This window comes from Anoplophora glabripennis, unplaced genomic scaffold, assembly GCF_000390285.2.
Source record: "Anoplophora glabripennis isolate ALB-LARVAE unplaced genomic scaffold, Agla_2.0 scaffold171, whole genome shotgun sequence".
Lineage (NCBI taxonomy): Eukaryota > Metazoa > Arthropoda > Insecta > Coleoptera > Cerambycidae > Anoplophora > Anoplophora glabripennis.
In genome coordinates, this window is record NW_019416698.1 from 860,540 (window position 1) to 881,717 (window position 21,178).

The window sequence follows — 21,178 nt, forward strand, 5'->3', positions numbered from 1 at the left end:
GTTTTTTAAACGCACTGTGTTTAGTTTGTGAATTTCGGTGTCAATGACTTGTTATAAAATTAATTTCTAAGACTAGAATAGACTATTGATATGGAAAAAAATAACAGGTACACCCCAGTTTTTGTCAGCTTGGTAGTTTTAATTTTTTATTATGCAATAGCGTCTTTTATTTTTTTTTCTCCAAAAAGGAAGCAAGATACGAAAAAAATTCATGGGACAAAAATGTTGTATTTTTAGTTGCTTAATACGAAAAATATTATAAAAGTTTTAAAAAAGTTAGTGACGCACATTTTTTGTCAAAAATATTGGTTCAGGTGCCCCTGGGGCACCAGTGGACTTAATAATTTTTATCTAGTTAGAGTTAAATTAGGCCCTTTCTATCATAAACAACACTGCCAAATTTCAACAAAATCGAATTTTTACGAAAAAACGATTTTTTTTTTAAATTTGACACCCTCTATCTTGAAAACGAAGTATTACCGGATCTATGTTTATACAAAATTTTCGTCTTAAAATTTTTTCTTTTTGATTTATATCTTCATCGTGTAATCACATTTATTGTAATTTTCAATTAGTAGATTACTTACTTGGGCCGGTACGTTCTTTATTTTGAACTCCCTCTCACTGGCGTCCAATGGAGGTCCCTGCTTAAAGCTCTTGTCTCCGAACAACCTATAAACAACCCTGAATCCAACAATATTAGCGGTTTCCGAACCCCACTGAATGATAACCGAACTGTCCTGTCTAAAGGCGTTCTTTACAATCACTTTACCGTCATCATCACCTTTATTTCTGGACGGATACCCCAGCACCATCGACGGTCGCTGGGTCGACTTCCACACTGGCGGTACCGTCTTGGTTTTGGTCGTGGGAGTGGTGGTCTTGGAAGTAGTTGAGGCTATTTTAGTAGTCGTGGAAGATGTTACGGATGTTGCTATCGTTGACGTCTTCGTCGCCGGTTGGTTTCCGTTTGGTGGTACCACTTGAGGGTTGGTCGCAATCAAATCGTCCAGATCTGCGCTCACTACTGTAGCTACTCCTATTCCTTCAGGTTTGCGCGCTGGTTCCTCTTTCACGGGCTTTGTCGTGGTTGTGGTGGTAGTCGTAGTTGTGGTCGTTACGTTTTTCTCTGGACAAGACAACTCTTCTGGTAGGATGCTATAGAACCCTCTGTCTCTAAACTTGGGCGGGCTTCCACAGAACTGAGGATTCCTTTCACGGCTGGTCACTTGGAGGTCGCCGTTGCGAATCCAGTTGATGACCCAAGACAAACGACAGTCGCAGTGTAAAAATCTGCCGCCCAGACTTAGTCCTCTTAGTGTACTGTTCAAGTGAGACAATGCTTCGAAGGGTATAGTTGTTAAAGGATTCCCGTCTAACGCTAGGAGTGTGATGGAAGGATTCCCTTTGAACGCTTCCGTTGGAAGCTCGGTCATAAGGTTAAATCCTATGTCCAGCACCCTTAGTTCAGACAGCGTGCTCATGGCAGCTGTGGGAAAATCAGGTAATAAGTTATTGAGCAAACTCAGCGAGCTGAGACTCTTGCTGACACCAGCGAAAGCGTTTTCTTTCAGACTTTGAATCAGGTTCCTCTCCAAATTGAGTGCCGTGAGCGATTCTAGTCCTTCGAAAGCTTCCACTCCAGTCTCCCCTGGTAGTTCCTTAAGGCTATTTTGCGACATGTCCAAGAAAGCTAAAGTTTTCATCCCCCGAATCGCTCTGGGCATCTCGTGTTGCCTGGTTCCCTTCAAATTCAAATTTTTAAGACAGCCCTCCAATCCCCTCAACGCTTCATCGTCCAGGGTGGCGTTGTTATCGGATAGCTTCAACGTGGCTAGCTTCTTGAGGGTCTCGAACGCACCTGCAGGCACCGAGGTGATCCGGTTGTGAGAGACATCTAAGAGCGACAAAGTTCTTAACTTCTTCAAGCTCTCCACGGGCACTTCACTGAGGTCGTTGTCTTGTAGGTTCAGGTTTTTCAGGTGCTGCTCCTGACCTTTGAAGGCGTTACCGGACACTTTACCGATCTTGCAGCCAGACAACTGCACGTTTTGCACTTTCAATTTAGCTAAGATGTTGTCTTTGAGTTCACCTATGGTGGAATTGTTTACGTAGAGTAAGTCTAAGGGGGTAGCGGCGGCGTATTTGTTCAAGGCCGCTAGCAAAATGGACCAGTCCACCATGTCGCACTGCACTGAAAGTTCGTGACCGAGGTTGTACGAGCACAAACACGTCGATTGGAGCTCCACAACTTCTCGTTGCCACGGGCATTGCGTTGAGGCTAGGGAGATGAGGGCGGCTGAGAACAGCACGCTGAGGATGGAGCGTTCTTTCATGACCTGAAACAAGTAGGGTGTTAAAATGATCAGTCCGTTCGTTTCAATATTATAAAGGAGAATATATCGTTAGTGTAAGTAGATAGTTGATAACTGATTCCTTTGTGAAAGCAAGCGGTAACAGCTACAGGTTGAATTAAAATTCAGTCACGTATCATTTTATTTATTTCTGATTGCCGTTATCTATAATTCTTTACCGCTATGTCCAGATCGCTTGTCGATGAATCTATGCACGTTATGATTTAATTTAAATCGTGTTGGACATTGATCCCGATGCCTTGCTGACATCCAAATTGACCTATTAGTCGATTAATTAAGTACATTTCGTTCGCAGTCTACTGCTTCCGGGTATATCATAGAAAACGTAACGATTTCGATATTGCACGTAATCCAAATATAACAATGTTACCTCTAAAACTAAACGCAGGTCAAAAATTGAAAAAATTGATTCATTGACACATTGAAATACGTAATTCTTCAAGTAAAATCATTCTGGATTAATTTAAAATCTTTTTCAAGTGATATTTTTGCATTATTTATTACCTGTCGTTTAGTAATTAACATATCCTTTTCCTTTTTCGTGTTTATTTTGTATTTGTTTCGTTTCCGTCACGTATATTACGAGCATCCTCTAAGTTTATGAAACTGAAAGTGCGTCAGGATTTTTAATGATCGTAGATGCACATCGTGGGTACAAGTGTCCTATTAGGTATTCAAATGTCATACGGTTTCCTGTCCGGATATACAGTTCTGGGCAAAACGCAGTTTTACGAGGACCTGCAACCTGCAACTATTTTTTTATGTTAAAATTGACCAAAAAGGTAGTAAAAATTTTGACATTTACCATAAATTAATGTTACGTTTATAAGAGAAAAAAAGTATAAATAGAAAAAAAAGTTCATATTAGGGTGAATCCTATATCCACGCAGATTTTTGGCTTTTTGGCTTTCAAATATCACTAGATGTGAAAATTTTTCTATGCGCATAAAAAAAACGTGGGTTTAATTTTTGACGGCACAACATGTTAAAAAAAATTCGAAAAATGTCATATTTTTCTTCATATTTAATTATGTATCTTTTCAAGAGTTGATTTTAGTAATTAATTTTTTTACAAAATATGACTAGTTACAAATCGAATGAATCATGATTATTATTGTAAAAATCGAAAAATGGCCAAAAATAGGGTTAAAAAACATTACATTTTAGAGAATTTTTTTGGGGTCTTTAAATTGGCTATAGGACCTTCATACCTGCCTCCAGAAAACTTCATGTTATGTAGAATTATCACACCAAATTTCACAAAATCGGTTCGATAGATTTTGCATAATAATTTTGCAATCCAGATTTTGAAAAAAATTTTGCAAATTTTCAAAATTTTGGACAGCAAAAACCAAGGCCCTTAGATACTTGAAAATTTAATCACATATAGAAAGGCTCTCAAGCTTTCAAACGCTTTTTGAAAAATTCGAATCCATCAATTAGGAGAGCTCTGGCGCTTGTTTAAAGAATGGTCGAATTTTTGTACTTATAAACAATTAGAATAACTTTGCGAATATTCAATCAAATCAAATTTTTTAAAGCAGATTTTAAAAGTTATTGGAAAGACGCTTCTTTTAAATAAATAAATAAAAAAAAAACAGATCGATTGGTCAATTAGTTACGTAGTTATAGCCGATCAAAGTTAACCGTCATTTACACTAAATGTACTGGGACATCCGGGCTAATTTTTCGAAAAATACCTTTGGTATTTCGAGTACTTACCAGTCTAAGTTTGCAATACTTTTCTTCATTGGCAACCTACTTTAAAACGTGTAAAATTCAAGAAAATCGTACGAGTGGTGGTGGTGGAGGAAGCAGAAAGCGCGGCCGCTTCGGCCTGTTCGAAATTGAATCGGCGAGTTCAAAACCGTGATGCGCTTAAAAATTTTTAATATTTCAGCTTCTAAGTCCTATTTTACAACAATTAGCGTATGTTCAAATGCCTAACCTTAATAATTATTGGTCTTTCAATAGTACGATAATTATTTATCTCTAAACTTCCTGTAATTATCAACTTTATTTTTTTATTGTATCAAAGGTAAGTGCATAAACTTATATAGGTACTGTTTATCCAAGATCAAAAACAAATTTATTTAAATATTCTAAAATTGTTTAAACAACAATTATTTTCGAAATATGTCGAAAATTAGTAATATAATGAGTTAATTTCTCATTTGCTTATATTTTAAACAATAAATATTATTTGAATTATACTTTAATCACAAAAGAAATGATGATTAAAGTAATAAATTAATTATAAAAAAACAATATTATTTTATTCATACTTAATAACTTTTAAAATCTGCTTTAAAAAATTTGATTTGATTGAATATTCGCAAAGTTATTCTAATTGTTTATAAGTACAAAAATTCGACCATTCTTTAAACAAGCGCCAGAGCTCTCCTAATTGTCGGATTCGAATTTTTCAAAAAAAAGTTTGAAAGCCTGAGAGCCCTTCTATATGTGATTAAATTTTTCAAGTATCTAAGGGCCTTGGTTTTTGCTGTGTAAAATTTTGAAAATTTGCAAATTTTTTTTCAGAATCTGGATTGCAAAATTATTATGCAAAATCTATCGAACCGATTTTGATGAAATTTGGTGCGATGATTCTACATAACTTGAAGTTTTCTTGATCCAAGTATGAAGGTCCTATACCCAATTTAAAGACCCCCAAAAAAAAATCCCTATTAAGTAATGTGTCTTTAACCCCATTTTTGGCGATTTTTCAATTTTTACAATAATAATCATGATCAATTCGATTTGTAACTAGTTATATTTTGTAAAAAATTAATTACAAACATTTTTTTCCTTTTCCATTTTCGCCTAAAATCAACTCTTGAAAAGATACATAATTAAATAGGAAGAAAAATATGACATTTTTCGATTTTTTTAACATACTGTGCCGCCAAAAGTTAAGCGCACGGTTTATTTTATACGCATAGAAAAATTTTCATTTCTAGTGATATTTGAAAACCAAAAAGCCAAAAATCTCCGTGGATATACAATTCACCCAAACCAAAACAGATACCGCCTAGTCTATAATATGTACTTATTTTATTTCACACGTGAAAAAAAAATTGTTGCTAATAACTAAAATTTGATTTTAGTAGTCAGTTTAGTAGAGTTTAGTAGTCAGTAAAAAAACTACCTGTAAAACACCTATAAAACTGCAACTGTTGGACAAGATATTTATAAAAGTTAATAATAACGCAACACAGAAAAAATTTGTCATTCCAGAAATAGAATCCATTGATACGCGAATCATGTATTTCTTCATTGTCATTCATAAATCAGAGTTACCTTGTTGCAGTCATTGTTGTATATTTTTACCATTTCTGAAACATGTACGAGATCTGGTTAATTTGCAAAAATTGGAAACTTTTGGGTGGCATAATTTAATACTTTTATCATTCAAATTTACTACTTTTCTTTAAATTCTGTGCCGAGTATCTAATTAGGAATATTCCGAAACGATTACTTTGCAATGGTAATGTTTTGTTCTACATCCGTTTGTTTACTTTCTTACAAATACGCAACTTTCCCATAAACAACTACAAACAACGAAACTTTGCTTCCATTTATCAACTTTTCACATATTTAGCAAATGATACAAAAACACTTCCTGAGTTTCCACAATACTTGTCACCTAGTTCACTCACGTTACATTTTACAAACAAGCATTGTGACGAAACGCTGACGGTCACAACTTGCAGTATTTGTTTTTTCTTATTCTATTTCTCTGCGTTAAATAGCCGGTAATGTTGTTCCAGTTTTGAAACCGCTTTTCTCATAATTGTGCGTTTTTTTCTCACCGGTATTACGTAAACCTCGGAATGATCTAATAGTGAAAATAAGCAGATGTCCACTTTTTTCAGTTCGGGTTCTGACGGGCCGAACTGGATTTGCACAACTTAGGAAGAGCAGCGATAATCATATTTCCGGTCGGTTTCGTTTGCGGTTACTTGGATTTTTTTTTTATTTCTGACTTTAAAATTGAGGTATCTATTAAGATTAGTTAATTGATGGGATCAGATGATGGCATCGTTTTTAACAATATTTCGAATCAATTCGGAAAAATATTGCTTGGGAAGTCGCTGTTGTGTTCTCGAAGGTTTTTTTCTTTCCATCCTTGAATACAAAAACAATACTGTGCAATCTAGAACCAAGCATTATTATTATTTTCATAATTTTACTGTTTGAATAAGGAAAATAAATTTAAAAAGTGGTTCTATTCAACTTATAGTCATTATTACACATTATTCTATGTCCTCCCGCTGTTCTGAACTCACATTCCCCTTTGTGTCTACATTTCCAATGCGTCAGTCCTCTCGAATAAGAGACAAGACAAACCATCACAAATCGAATTTACATTCACAGTCAGAACGATATTTTTCCCACTGTTTCGCACTCAATAGCCCCAGCACCAGCAACGGCATGTCATTGACATTAGTGGTTGGATGGGTGTACCAGTATAACATCTTTGTCGTATATGCTTTACGATTGCACTGGGTATGCCTCACTTTCGCTTGCCTTACATCCACCACAGTCCGCCGGCGAGGGATATAAATCATAAATGCGAAACAAATATATAACGCGAGGTCACAGAAAGTAGTGATTAGGATTTATTAAAAAAAGAATGGGTCCAGAGAGCAATTCACGCATAATATTAATTAGCAGTCCCTTCTTCCACACAACAACATTATACAATATACAAATCTATAGTACGATCGTATTCGATGCAAAGTAATAAATCATTGCCTGTCAAGGGAACCAGTGCAACACATTTTATAGGGGGTTTTGGAAATTGAATAATTTCTTTATGCATTATGGATTAACAGTTATATATTTATGAAGGACAAAATGAAAAACAAAGGCATCTCCTTCGCACATTGGGCGGCAGGACAACAATACATTTATTACTCCCTTCATTATCCCTCATATGACTTGTGTCTTGTGTTTTTTGCGGCGGCGCGCGTGCCGGCCTGGCGTGGTCAGTTTCGTTTCGGTTGTATTGGTGCTGCGTGTTTCTCGCTCGCGATATTTGTGAGGTTATAACTGTTATAAGTGCAATTATATTTCTTTCGGGCTATATGTGTGTTTCGCGCTATTATTTGAGAATTTGTGAGTGAAATCATATTTCTTGTGCTCCGTAACAAAAGTGTTTTTAGTGTTTTATTTGTGTGCTGTGTGTGTGTTTCGGGCTGTTGTTTGTGAATCGTGAATGCTATTATATTTTCTGTGCTAGTGAAGTGAAGTTTTTTGTATTATTATTGCTCTGTTGTCGTTATATGGATAAATGGAGGCGGTGCCTGGATGTTCGCGAGCCGGATGTACTGCTGTGGGTACAAAAAAATCTATATTAAGTTACAGAGAAAAAACGATAATATTAAATGTCTATAACCCTTTAGAAAAGGATCATCCCATGAAACTGAAGACTGGTTTGGTGGAAATGTGTTCTAGATATACTGGAGTAAGCGAATTATCTGTTTTCAAAATTTTAAGAGAGAAGAAAATTGAAGGAGACGTTAAGAAACCTAAAAAAGGGGGTGCAAAGAAGAAATTAATATTAAATGAAGATGAGAAAAATGCAGTTTGGCGTACAGTACATAAATCATAGAATTTATATTTTGTTTATAATTTGTTAACATTTCTTGTTTGATAGAAAAATAACTTATTTTGTTGAGATTGGTAGAGAATTGTTGTTAGTGTTTTCATTTGATAGAATCATATCATAGGATTTATATTTTGTTTTCATTCTGTAAATATTTATAGTATATCTGTTATACAAGGTTTTTGCTTTGAAACTTCGTTCTCCTTATAAAAAAAAGAATCGTAATGGGGTGCGATGAAGAGATCAGTTCACGTCTGGAACCCTGTTCCTACAAAAATCCCTTTATTCTCATAAACTATTTGTTTTAAATGTAATTTATTATAAATCCAATTCGTTATTTAAATTCCACATATGTACTACATTTCACCTCTGTACGCGCCACTGTTTATTGTTCCCTGCTCTACGATCAAGCTCGCCAGGTTAGTATTTGACGTATAACCGACCACTTCGTACACTCGATGCACCTGGCCGACTACAGCTAGTACCAGAACACAGTGCGTATGCGGCGGTATTTCAGATTTTACATTCAATTTCATTTTAAATTTGAAACGGTTCATCTTACGCCTCCTAAAAATGATGACACGATTTTCCTTTGATAAAAGACCGACAATTTTTTGCTCTACTTTGCATCGTATACGATCGTACTATAGTATATTTAGTCAAACAGCGAGCGTGCCACAAGTTTCGATATTTGGCCCATTCTTTTCATTAACAATGTCGCGAATAATTTTGTTGGTTTGGAAATCAGGTGACAACTCTATATCTGATTAAAAAAACTTCAGCACAGTTTGGACTTGCTCAGCCTATGGTGGAAGCGACTACCTTTAAATGTTTCTAAATGTAATGCCTTGTTATTTTCCTGTATAACTAATTTTATTCGGTTTCGGTACAGATTGTGTGACCATGGGTTGGAATACCAGATTGTGTCAAGGATTTAAATGTTATATTTGAAGACAAATTAATATTTTCTGTACATATGGCTGAATTAACAGAGGTTTATAAAAATTTGGGGTATATTTTGCGTAACTGTAGATATTTTTTCGTTGTGTACACATATTTTTGTATTGCTAAACATTTATTCATCCTGTAATATGGTTTTCTTCCCGTTGGACGAATTTAATTAAGTACATAAATAAAAATTCCGTCCTTACCGATTTGTTTCGCGATTACTGGACTTCGTCAATATCCAAAGGCGAGGTCATAGGCCATAGCGTTAGTCGTAGCTCTTGAAGTCAACAGTTGATGATGTAAACGTGCCGATATCCTCAGTTGGGGAGTCTAGGTGAAGGAATGCATTTCTGGTGGGTGGGCTGGCAGATGTGGATCAACCTGCGGACAAGAATGTTTCAGTGAGACAGGAGTACTTGTAAAATACAAAAGAAAAATTGGAAGAGCTGTTGATGTCAACGACAATATTGCAATAATTTTCAAGGACGTAACAGTTACAGTGATAACGAAATATATGAACGGTTTGATATGGTGTTTCTAAAATCTCTGGGTAAAAGTGAAGGTAGTGAAGATTTATCAGTTTTAAGTGATTGTTTAAGAACCACATAATTTTCATTTTTTGTAACTTTTCAAGTTTTTTCTGAACATTTTCTTGCAAATCAGGTCGCATAATCAAACCCACAAGAAACACGTTGAAATAATTCATCGTCTGTGTCACATTAACATGAGTTACAGAGCTCGGACGTAACTTTTCACTTTCTATTTTGATGCTGTATAAGTCTATAATAAATTCAGATATAATTGTAGATATTAATAATTAATGGCAGTGTTTCTTTATCATCTTAAAATCTAACAGAAAAATATAACAAGATACGCGTTTCATTAATAATTCATATTAACATTTCAGAAATAGTAAATATGCCAGGCTTTAGTTATATTGCTAAGTGTCTATATACAGTATGTCCACGGTTTAGAGTGAATAAAAGGAAAGAGTTTTTTCGAAAACTATCATCAAGTTCAAGTCTTTTTCGTTCTAGAACATAAAACAAATGTCAGAATAATTTGTAATTTTTTCGAAATTTATTTATGATTAATAAAATCATCATCAAATTAAACAAGTAATATAACATTTCAATACCGGACGATTACAATTCATTTTGCACTACATGTAAATTGAGTGCCGATATTGCATTGAGTTAAAGGACCCCGCAATAATCTTATGGAAATTGGGTTTCTGTCAAGTTGTCTGAATTTTTGATATGTTGTAGATTTTGTCATCCTGAACAAAAGTCTCCATGGGCACAAAGTGCCAAAATGAACATTTTGGTAGCTACGGAGCTGCCAAAGCTCCCCTGACCCGTTGCAAAACTATTCATTTTCAATACTATTTACAGATGTCAAAAGCATATTTTAATTATTCTAATATATAGGGTAATGTTTTTGAGGTCACTGGATTCAACCCTCATGTCAGATTGGACAAATTGACCGTTGACAGCTGTCAATACACTGTCAACGAAGAATAGAAAAGTAAATATTCTCTTTTCACATTGAGAGTTTGGGCTTTTGAGGGAGCTGAATTCAATTCTCATGCCAGATTGGCAAAATTGACAGTTGACAGCTGTCAATTGACTGTCAACGAGGAATATAAAAGTAAATATCCTCTTTTTACATTGAGAGTTTATGTTGGCCAACTCGCTAAATTCAATTCTTTTTAGAATTGGAGAAAATGGTAGTTGACAAACTCCCAATAACAAAAGATAATATTTTCTTCTTTATTCTACTTTGACAGTGAATTGACAGCTGTCAACTGTCAATTTTTCCAATCTGGCATGAGAATTGAATTCAGCGACCTCAAGAACCCAAACTCTCAATGTCAACAGAGAATATTTACTTCTCTATTCTTCGTTGACAGTGAATTGACAGCTGTCAACTGTCAATTTTTCCAATCTGAGATTAGAATTGAATTCAGCTCCCTCAAAAGCCCAAACTCTCAATTTGAAAAGAGGATATTTACTTTTATATTCCTCGTTGACAGTCAATTGACAGCTGTCAACTGTCAATTTTGCCAATCTGGCATGAGAATTGAATTCAGCTCCCTCAAAAGCCCAAACTCTCAATGTGAAAAGAGAATATTTACTTTTCTATTCTTCGTTGACAGTGTATTGACAGCTGTCAACGGTCAATTTGTCCAATCTGACATGAGGGTTGAATCCAGTGACCTCAAAAACATTACCCTATATATTAGAATAATTAAAATATGCTTTTGACATCTGTAAATAGTATTGAAAATGAATAGTTTTGCAACGGGTCAGGGGAGCTTTGGCAGCTCCGTAGCTGCCAAAATGTTCATTTTGGCACTTTGTGCCCATGGAGACTTTTGTTCAGGATGACAAAATCTACAACATATCAAAAATTCAGACAATTTGACAGAAACCCAATTCCCATAAGATTATTGCGGGGTCCAGATGCCAGATCCAGTGCTGTCAGTTATCGTAGCTTTTAGTTCTGGTCTGGGTGTTCAATGAGGCTGCTGCTGTAATTGTTTAAGTTTATAGCACACCTAGTAGATGAAATGTTAACCTTCTTCATGGCAGTCTTATTTCAAATACTAGCAAAACTTTTTATTAGGTGTTTCTTCCGTAAAATGTAAAATAAATTATTATTGACTCTAACCGCGGACATACTGTATAACTAAGCTTCAAATCGCTCAAAGCGAGGGTTGCACAACATTTAGTACCTTACGGCAATTATAAAATTAAGAAAAAATATATTAATATAATAAATATTATCCTGGCGAGAGGCAACTTTCACATTATTGAAAGACCGCACGCAAGTTGTAAAAACGTGATAAGTTTCAAAACCAAACAATATTTATTACTTCGGCAATTACGATTTTTTACATCCTGTTACTCAGAGAAACAATTAAGCACCAATTTGGTAACGATCTGTCGAGGAATCTAAAAGTAAAAACCTTCGGCTCACGCCCATCCAACAGAATTACCGTAATAACTACAACAAAATCACAGGGAATATGTACCTGTCGTTACTATTCGTTTTTTTTATTACATAATATTGACGCAACACCCGAGAGGCCGTGCAGAGACCAACGGCTGAAGTGGCACGGTTTTGGGCAGCTGGGAGTGGCGAGTTATCGAAACTGTGCCGCCCTACTTTTTAAGATACAACTAGGATGTTTTGTATCTCGGCGTAGCCACAGATTTGAATTGCAGATCGGTGATTTGAATTTGTTCTGTGTAGAATGGGTGCCTCGATGTGTAAATTTATTCACATAGGTGCTCGGTTGGCCTTTAAGAATAGAAATCGAAACCCCGTTTCGTCTCACAAAGCATCACATTGTTCGTGTACATGTCGATACACAAAATACGGTTGTCGTAAAAATGTTTCATTGATATTCGGGAATTTTATGGCCGCAAGGACGAACTAATTCTTACCGATGCTTTTAATCTTGGTTGTAATGCCGTAACTGGTTTACTAAAACATCCAATATGGATCTAAATAATAACTTGCAATGTTGTCAAATTGTCAACGAGGCAGGCGTACGCATAACAGACATCTGCAAACAAGTCGGGCATTTTTCCGCATTAAAATGTAAATGCTGTATTGGGAAGGCGAAAGAAAACGTGACTCGGTAAGGTCAAGGTGTAGAGTCGTGTGTCTCGCATCATAGGATCGGTATGGAGGCAGAAACGGCGTTGTCCAACCCATGCACAGCCTTACCTTGGAAGTATTGTTTCAGTTGGCCGATCCGTACACAGTTAACTTGCATTTTTGCGACGATAATTATATGTGGGCCGCCCGTATTACTCCTACAATCTGTATTTGCAAACAATTTCCACATAGAAACGTTTTTAAATAAAAATAATTGAATGAAAAAAAAAATTTTAGGAGAAGTAGTTTGTCCACATCAGAAACTGTTATCAGAATATTTCAAGAAATAGGTACATTTTATCCATGAATCAGATTAAGTATTTCTGAATTTAAGAAGAAAAAAGAGACGTTGGGGATAACATTTTACTAAATGGAGTACAACGTCCTGAATATCTTTTGAGAGAGTTCAATTGAAAATAATTGCAGGATTCTGAACTGTTTTAAAAATGACCTCACTGGTTTTGAAGTTTTAATTAAAAAAGTAGATAGTAGATTCATTTATGCCCATACAAAATATAAATATTTAGGATTTGCTAGACTTTTTAAACAAACATGTTTCAAAAGTTTTTGCTTAAAACTTGTGTTTTGGAAGATAAAAGCCTTAGATGCATTTGTATAAATGTTTTTTTACACAAATGTTTGTAGACAGTTTTTTACGACTTTTTATGACTATATAAATTACAAATCATTATACAGGGTGTCCATAATTGAATGGGTCATATCTTAAGAGTAGCTTTTTTTGGATGATAATGTTGTTAATACTTACTTACAATTAAGCGATCTGGGGATCCCACATATTAAATGCAGAAAATTAATTGATTGTTTATGAACTGTTTAACATAATTATTGTATTATTGAGTTCTAATGATACAGTCAAGTGCAAAGCAGCAAATTCCCTACATGATCCTTACATGAAATTATTTTGTCATATAGTCTATAATTAAGAAACAAATTAAAATAATCCCCATTAGTATAATTTACACGATCCCCAAGCATTGTTGTTTAAATTTTTGACAAAACGGTATTTATTATTACAGATATAACGATAATTTGACAACTAACTTGACAAATGTCAAGTTATTTAATTGTTTTTAAAGTGTTTCTGATCATGGCCAATTTGATAACAGGTCTGATGAGAAAAACTGTCCAAAAAATAGAAAATTGCAAATACTTATATGACTTGAAAAGAAATTTCAATCTGTATACGACAGAGTAAAAAATACAGGTGTCCCATTTAAGTTAACAAAGTTATAGCTGTCTGAAGTTAGGTATCAAAATGTAACAGCAAAAATTAAACACCTAGTATTAAATGTTTTAATTTGTTGTTATGCCATAATTTAGTGTTACCTATGACCTGTATAGGTACCAAAAATCCACTTGATATCACGCTCCTGAAAAGAGTTACTAGCATCTCCACGGACCCTTGCATCTGTCAAATTTTTTATTTAAAAATTAATATCTCAAAATCTATAACTCCTAAGTATAGGGAATATTTAAAAAAGTGACCCTAAAATTTCGCGTATAATACGAAATTGCAATAATATATAGGGTGTTCCATTTAAAATAAGAAAGTTAATGTCGGTTTCCGGTATAACCGAAAGTGCTATAAAGTTCTAATTATTTTAGCTGTGTTGGCCCTACTGCCTTTGTTAAATTGCCAAATTTTTAGATTTATCGGATCAGTGCTTTCCGAGATATTGATAGTGGCGATTCCGTTGGGACACCCTTTATATTAGTCCACTAAAAAAACTATATTTTTGCATATTTAAACAGAAGCTGTTTTTTTGACAAAAACGACTTTTTTCATAAAATAAAAAACTTCATCCCTTGACACCCTCTATATACAGGGTGTTCATTGATTCAACTGCCAAACGTCTACAGGGTGTTCTTAAGTAATAATTAACACAAAAAGGGCAACTGAACCAAAGGGCAATTCGGTAATCTTATGAAGATATGGCAGCTTGAAGATAACCTTCTATCAATGATTTTTCTTAAATTTCTTTGAAACTAGTTGAAGTATCTCTATCAAATGGTGTGTGTGGGACCCATTCTTTTATGTTTGTTTCTTAAAAAATGTATATTTAGTATGAAGGAAAAAAATTATTGCTAAAATACATGGCTGTCAAGTTAAAATAAATTGTTATGTTGCTTATACAAGTCAAAACATTAATATAAAACTAATTGGCTACCACAAAACTCAGAAGATTTGGAAAATACTTCCATTACTGGTCCATTTTTATTTCATAAACAATGACCTGAAACTAATTTTAACACAAAAAGTACGAAACTTCAATTATTTGAATACTTTTTATTGATGGTTCTACAATTTAACGGAAATTTTGAAAACGTATTTCTCATGACCCAAAAATTAAATGTCTCGCCTCTTTACGTAATACACTGCGAAAATTATACTTTGTAAACGAGAAATTTAAAAACTAATCTGCACCTTTGTATGCATGATCTACAAGAATAACTTCTCACGTTCTTATTGGTTCACATAACGCTGCAATGGGTCTGATCAGATAAGCCTGAGGAAAATTTAAAACCGTTTAGTGTTACTTAAATGAAACTCCTCCTGTCTGTTGCCATAGCACGCGAGTTAAACTGTAACAATTTTGTTTCAAAACAAGTTGCTAGTTGTTATCTTGCAAAGGATATAGTGCCAGCCCAAAATACTACAAATTGCAAGGTGTATGATTATTTTTAAACCAGTCGTGCAGAGTAGGATTTGTATTTAATATGCGGATGTTCAGGTAACATCTAACGGTACTTGCCTGCACATCTAAGTAATTTTTTTGTTGAATAGACTAAATATTATGCAATTCCATTAAACGGTAAGTGTTTTCGCATCCAAATGAAGCCGCTTCGTATGAGAACCGCATGCTAGCATCACGCATCTCTCTATTACTAACCACAAACTGCGCTAAATGCACGCTAGTAATAAAGAAATAACTTACAAGCTGCAGAGAGTTTCCTAGAGTTAAGTCTACCTTTATCTGCGGGCTATACCGGTAAATTACATACACAACAAGGCTTTCACTGAGCCTGCCTGGTTTTTAACTGGGATGACTGTCGGTGTTACACATGGAAGCGTTTGATTGTTGCCAGTGAAAGATCGGACAATTCAGGATGATGGTCGTCGGATTATAGAGCAATTAGTGAAATAATTGCACCTTTTTCCTCTGTTAAAGAATAGTTTCTACATTTCTATCTTTATAGTGCAGGTATTTTAATGACTGGTGATTATCTTATTACGTTTTCGAAAAGAAATTGTGCGGAAGAGCTTTATCAGTAGGCAGAACATCCTAATTTTCGAGATATGAGTACTTATGTTAGTGGTAGATTAAAATGATAATTGTTCAGTCATTCCACCTAAACGATTTATTTAGTAACTGCCAATATATTCATTGTCATAATAATTAATTGTCAAGAAGCAACTAGATCGAGAGGTTCTGGATTCAATCCCCGATTTTCATAAGCTTTGCGAATATGTAATAATATAAAACTATATCACTCGCGTGCGTCGTATATTTTAATTTGCAACTAAGGCTAAAAAATAAAAACCTCCAGGTTGCAAATTTGAAGTTTAAAAAAAAATGATAGATTTCAATGTATTATTATGAAATCTACCATGAAAAAAATCATTGCGATTGTGGAAGATCTTCGGGATCGTCCATACTAATAATTAGTTAATTTGTTTATAAGGCCATAACTTGTAAACTATTCAACTTACCGATTCCAGGTTTCGTGTGAGTTATTAGACAGTGACAAGGAATGAGAGGATGCGATGCCAAAACGTTCTTGTAATAATAACGCAGTTTATAAATGTTTAATTCAAAAGTTATAAATAAACTTCTTCTGTTTATAACTTTTGATCTAATCAATATTTTTTGACGCTCGAGGGCTAGTTTTGTAGGTCTTTTGAAGACGAAAAAAAAAGTTACTGTTTTCTCGTGGAAATGAACGGAAAAAGTTATAAGCGAAAAACGTAAACAATTTTCCCCATTTTTTATGACTGTGGAAACTAATATGTTATTGTACATAATATTTAGCATCTATAGTGATAAATTCAGCTTGCCGAAACAAAAAGTCGCTTCCAACTCTATATTTCCTGGCCTATATCAGCATATACAGGGTGTAACTAAATAAGTGTAAAACATTTAAGGGGGTGATTCCTCATCGCAAAAAAGATAGGATCTTTCATATAAAGAAACTTCATTGGAGCATCCCTTGTTAAGATACAGCCCCTTAAAGGGGGTACATAAAATTTGTTTAACAATTTTTTTCACAAGCACTAAACAAGTTACAATATTGAAATTAACCTGACATTTTCTACTACCAAAAAGACACTTAGCCAGTAATTTATTTGGTTTACCCCATGGTAGTAAGGGGTGGAAAACGCAACCCCTAAAATTTATTTCCAACGTAATTTTTTGTCTTATTATTTTTTTACCATTTAAAAAATTATTTCCGATAGCCTGTTTCATTCTAAAAAAAAATGTCTCTTGAATTTTTTGCCCAAATTAAACCAGTTCGCAGTAAAAAATTATTTTACGAACAACTACAGAGATACATCGTCATAAATGCGGACTGGATTTACTGTTATTTTGTAGTTACTACCTGCATTAAATGATTAAAGGGGAATAATCAAAACTAATTTAATAATAACAAAACATACAACATGTAGAAATCATAGTAAATGTTCAATATGTCTACCTTCAGACATTACGCATGCGTCTAGACGTCGGCGCATTGAGCCACGTATTCGCTCAAATATTCCTGGAGTCTCTCTAATTACCCTGCACGCATCGATAATGCGGTTTCTTAAGTCCTCTACATCGCGAACAGGAGTACGATAAACCAAATGCTGCAAATGGCCCCAAGTAGACAAATCCAGAGGATTGAGATCCGGGGATCGAGCGGGCCAATTCTGTGGTCCTCCTCGACCTATCCACTGATTTGCATATGTTTCAGTTAAATGCTGACGTGCTACTTGACTAAAATGGGCGGGAGCCCCATCATGCATAAAAACCATATCCCTTCTGACGCCCAAAGGAACTTCCTCCAGCAGTACGGGGGGATGCACTTTTCTTAAAAATTGAACGTATGCCTCACCATTTAATCGAGGAGGTAGAAAATGAGGCCCAATTAAATAATCCCCAATAACTCCGACCCACACCTTAAGAGAAAACTGTTCTTGATGGTTAGTTTCGACAATAGCGTGATGGTTTTCATCAGCCCATATGTGGTAATTATGAAAATTAATAATCTTGTCCCGAGAAAAACTACATTCGTCTGTGAATTCGATCGTCTTCAGAAAGTCACGATTTCTTCTAATCATTTCCAGCATCCAATTGCAAAATTCAAGACGGTTCGGAAAGTCTCGCGGTAACAGTGCCTGTACTCGTTGCAGATGGTAAGGGTATAAGAGATGTTCCTTTAAAATTCGAAATACCGTCATATGATCAACATTTAGCTGGAAAGCAATCTTTCTAGTACTGGTAGTAGGTTGTTCTTCTATCAAATTAAGTACTGCTGCCTCAAGCTGTGGTGTTCTTACTTCTCGATGGCGACCACAATCCTGCGTTCTTTTGTTGAATGAACCATATTCACGTAATCGTTGATGAAGTCAGACAAATATTCTATGTGAAGGATGCTGCCGTTGAGGATACATTTCAGCATATCTTGTAGAAGCTTCTAACCCATTCCCCTGCGACAGACCGTAAACGTAATGCATATCAGCCATTTCCTCATTTGTGTATGCCATTTTAATAACAAGTGAATTATTAAAGTAACAAATTAAGAACAGAACAATACACAATTAGTATTACTTCAATTTCAAAAATTTACAAACTGACAGCTTGATTCCAATTTAATTGTCAGTATCGCTAATGGCGGCCTACTAGATAAATTAGTTTCGTATTTTCGTTTTATGGCGATATGTATCTTGTTCGTAAAATAATTTTTTGCTGCGAACTGGTTTAATTTGGGCAAAAAATTCAAGAGACATTTTTTTTTAGAATGAAACAGGCTATCGGAAATAAATTTTTAAATGGTAAAAAAATAATAAGACAAAAAATTACGTTGGAAATAAATTTTAGGGGTTGCGTTTTCCACCCCTTACAACCATGGGGTAAACCAAATAAATTACTGGCTAAGTGTCTTTTTGGTAGTAGAAAATGTCAGGTTAATTTCAATATTGTAACTTGTTTAGTGCTTGTGAAAAAAATTGTTAAACAAATTTTATGTACCCCCTTTAAGGGGCTGTATCTTAACAAGGGATGCTCCAATGAAGTTTCTTTATATGAAAGATCCTATCTTTTTTTCGATGAGGAATCACCCCCTTAAATGTTTTACACTTATTTAGTTACACCCTGTATACTTGGCGTATATTGATTTAAGTAATCTTTGTTTTACGTGTAGGATCGTATAAAGAACACTTTTTATGTAAAAATCAAACTTGGATTTTAAAGATGGAAAAATCGTCTTATGGAGGTGGTGCAAAGTTCCTTGGAGCTTTCCTGTATATTTGGTACATGATTCGAAGCAAAATTTGGTGAAACGCAATGTGTGTAAAGTCACAAAAAGACATCTGATTAGCAAATATAAAATATTTCAGCAAAACCCTTCAATAGATAAGGTAGAAAAATGCATAAAATAGTAAATAATGACTTGCTCTTCCTGCGACTCGACCTGGTTCAATTGAGGTGAAACATTATCTATATAAAATTTGAAAATAGACTTCTAATTGGCAGATATAAAATATTTCAACAAAAAACTTAATAAAATAAGTAAAGGCAGTTAAAAATTTTCTAATATTCCCCCAATTTGAACCCGGTTCAATTTTCTAACTGTGTAATTATCAAAAAAGCGTGTATTAACAGATTTTGGTTTAATTTAATTTTGTGAAACATCATCTGTATAAAGTTTCAAGAAGATATCTGGTTAATAAAATATAAAATCTTTGTCCGGAAGGCTTCTATAAATAAAGAAGCAAAAACAGAGTATGAAAGAATTAGTGAACAGTTTAAATTTTAGCAGAATCCGATCCTGTTGAGTTAAAATTCCGTATTGCCGCTCCTAAAAAGCTGCTTCTACCAGTTGACTTCACACCTGGTATACTATGACGGGATGGTAAACGGGTACAAAACAAACTGTCACATTAATTACAATTTCCGTTTTATTTTGTGAAGTGTCTTCGTGTAGTGTAAGTCCTTACAAAGTTAATTATTTCAGTGTTTAGTGAAGATACAGTGTATTTTTATGTGTTTGATCTCAAGTTTTTGTGTGATATTATGAAAAATATGAATCAAGAAAGCGTTGATATGATCAGAGCCTACTTTTTGTCAGGAGGAAACGACGCTGTTGCAAGAAAACGATATCAGAAGGATTATCCCGACATTCCCGACCTATAAGTACCGAATAAAAAAATGTTTGTAAGATTGTTTCAACATTTAAGAGGATTCTGGCAGCAGATTTCAAGTAAAGCATATGCTGTAAAAATCAGGTGAGCAAACAAATTATTCACCTATTTTCGTGCATTTAATTTTTATAAATTATTAATGCTAATTCATATATTTTGAAGTGTAAGTTGCGAACAAACCCACGGTTTATTTTTATCGATATCGTAAGCCGCATTCTAGGCAGGCCTCAATGTGTCCGTGCAAATTATACATTCAAACAGCTGTATGCACACCAGTATGTCAGCTATGTAGAAACAATTCCGATTTCTGTTACGCTCCACCTGATTTGCGTCCGACACTGATATAGTGTGTGCCGCTTTTCGCCACTTTTGATACCTTTACTTCCAAGAGGCAGGTCGCGATAGCGGCCTTGGGGGTTCTTACGTGCAATCTCGGACCTCTCTGGCAGCTCGGTGCAGGTGTATGATGCACAATTTACAACGGGAGGCCGTAAAACTGTTCAGTGGGTACCGGTTAATTTTAGTACTGTTATTTTTTCTTTGCTGATGAGCAGATGTCGCTGGAAGCGGATTTAACGGCGGCTCTGTGAAGTTTTAGTCTGTGTTTAGTATGATTTTTGCTGCGTACCTGCGAGATATGCCATTTTTCTTGGCATTGGAAACATATTTTAATTGTATGACGGCCTTTAAAAACAGTTGTACATGTGTCCAGGGATAGAGTTGAAAGGAGGGCAAACTTTTTTTATTTCTCGTTATATGAAAAAAGGAATTCTTGTTAAAATATTCTGTTTTTGTTGTTAATGATGTTGGTTTTATCCTTAAATCTTAACAAACCATTATATCAGTTAAGAAATATGTACATAAAAAACAATGCTTTTACAACATAGTGTAACTCATTTGTTTTTAAGCCACCTTATAGAATCTTTATTTATTGAGCGATTTTAACCGGACTTTTTTCTGATGTAGAGCTTTAGTCCAATTAACTAAGCCTTTAAATCGAAATTTTGTCAACTTGGCTGAATTTTTGATATGAGTTAGTTTAAGGTATATTATAACAATAAGTGAGAGTAATTTTTTGTTCAACCCCCGGCCAAGGGTGGAAAAAGATAAAACAAAGGGCTTTTTCAAGATAACTCAAAAAGGGTAAGAGCT

The 21,178-nt window shown here is 34.7% G+C and overlaps 1 protein-coding gene across 2 annotated transcripts in view; it reads right to left on the reverse strand.

The window, feature by feature from the left end:
• LOC108904760 (vasorin) overlaps window positions 1-21,178 on the reverse strand; it is a 60,355-nt gene that overhangs the window by 6,958 nt on the left and 32,219 nt on the right. For both annotated transcript variants that reach the window (XM_023455256.1, XM_023455258.1), the window contains exons 2-3: window positions 9,138-9,315; window positions 588-2,339 (exon numbers count right to left, since the gene is read on the reverse strand). In XM_023455256.1, coding sequence (XP_023311024.1) covers window positions 588-2,336 — 1,749 coding nt within the window. In that variant the 5' untranslated portion in view covers window positions 2,337-2,339; window positions 9,138-9,315. The remainder of the gene's footprint in view (window positions 1-587; window positions 2,340-9,137; window positions 9,316-21,178) is intronic.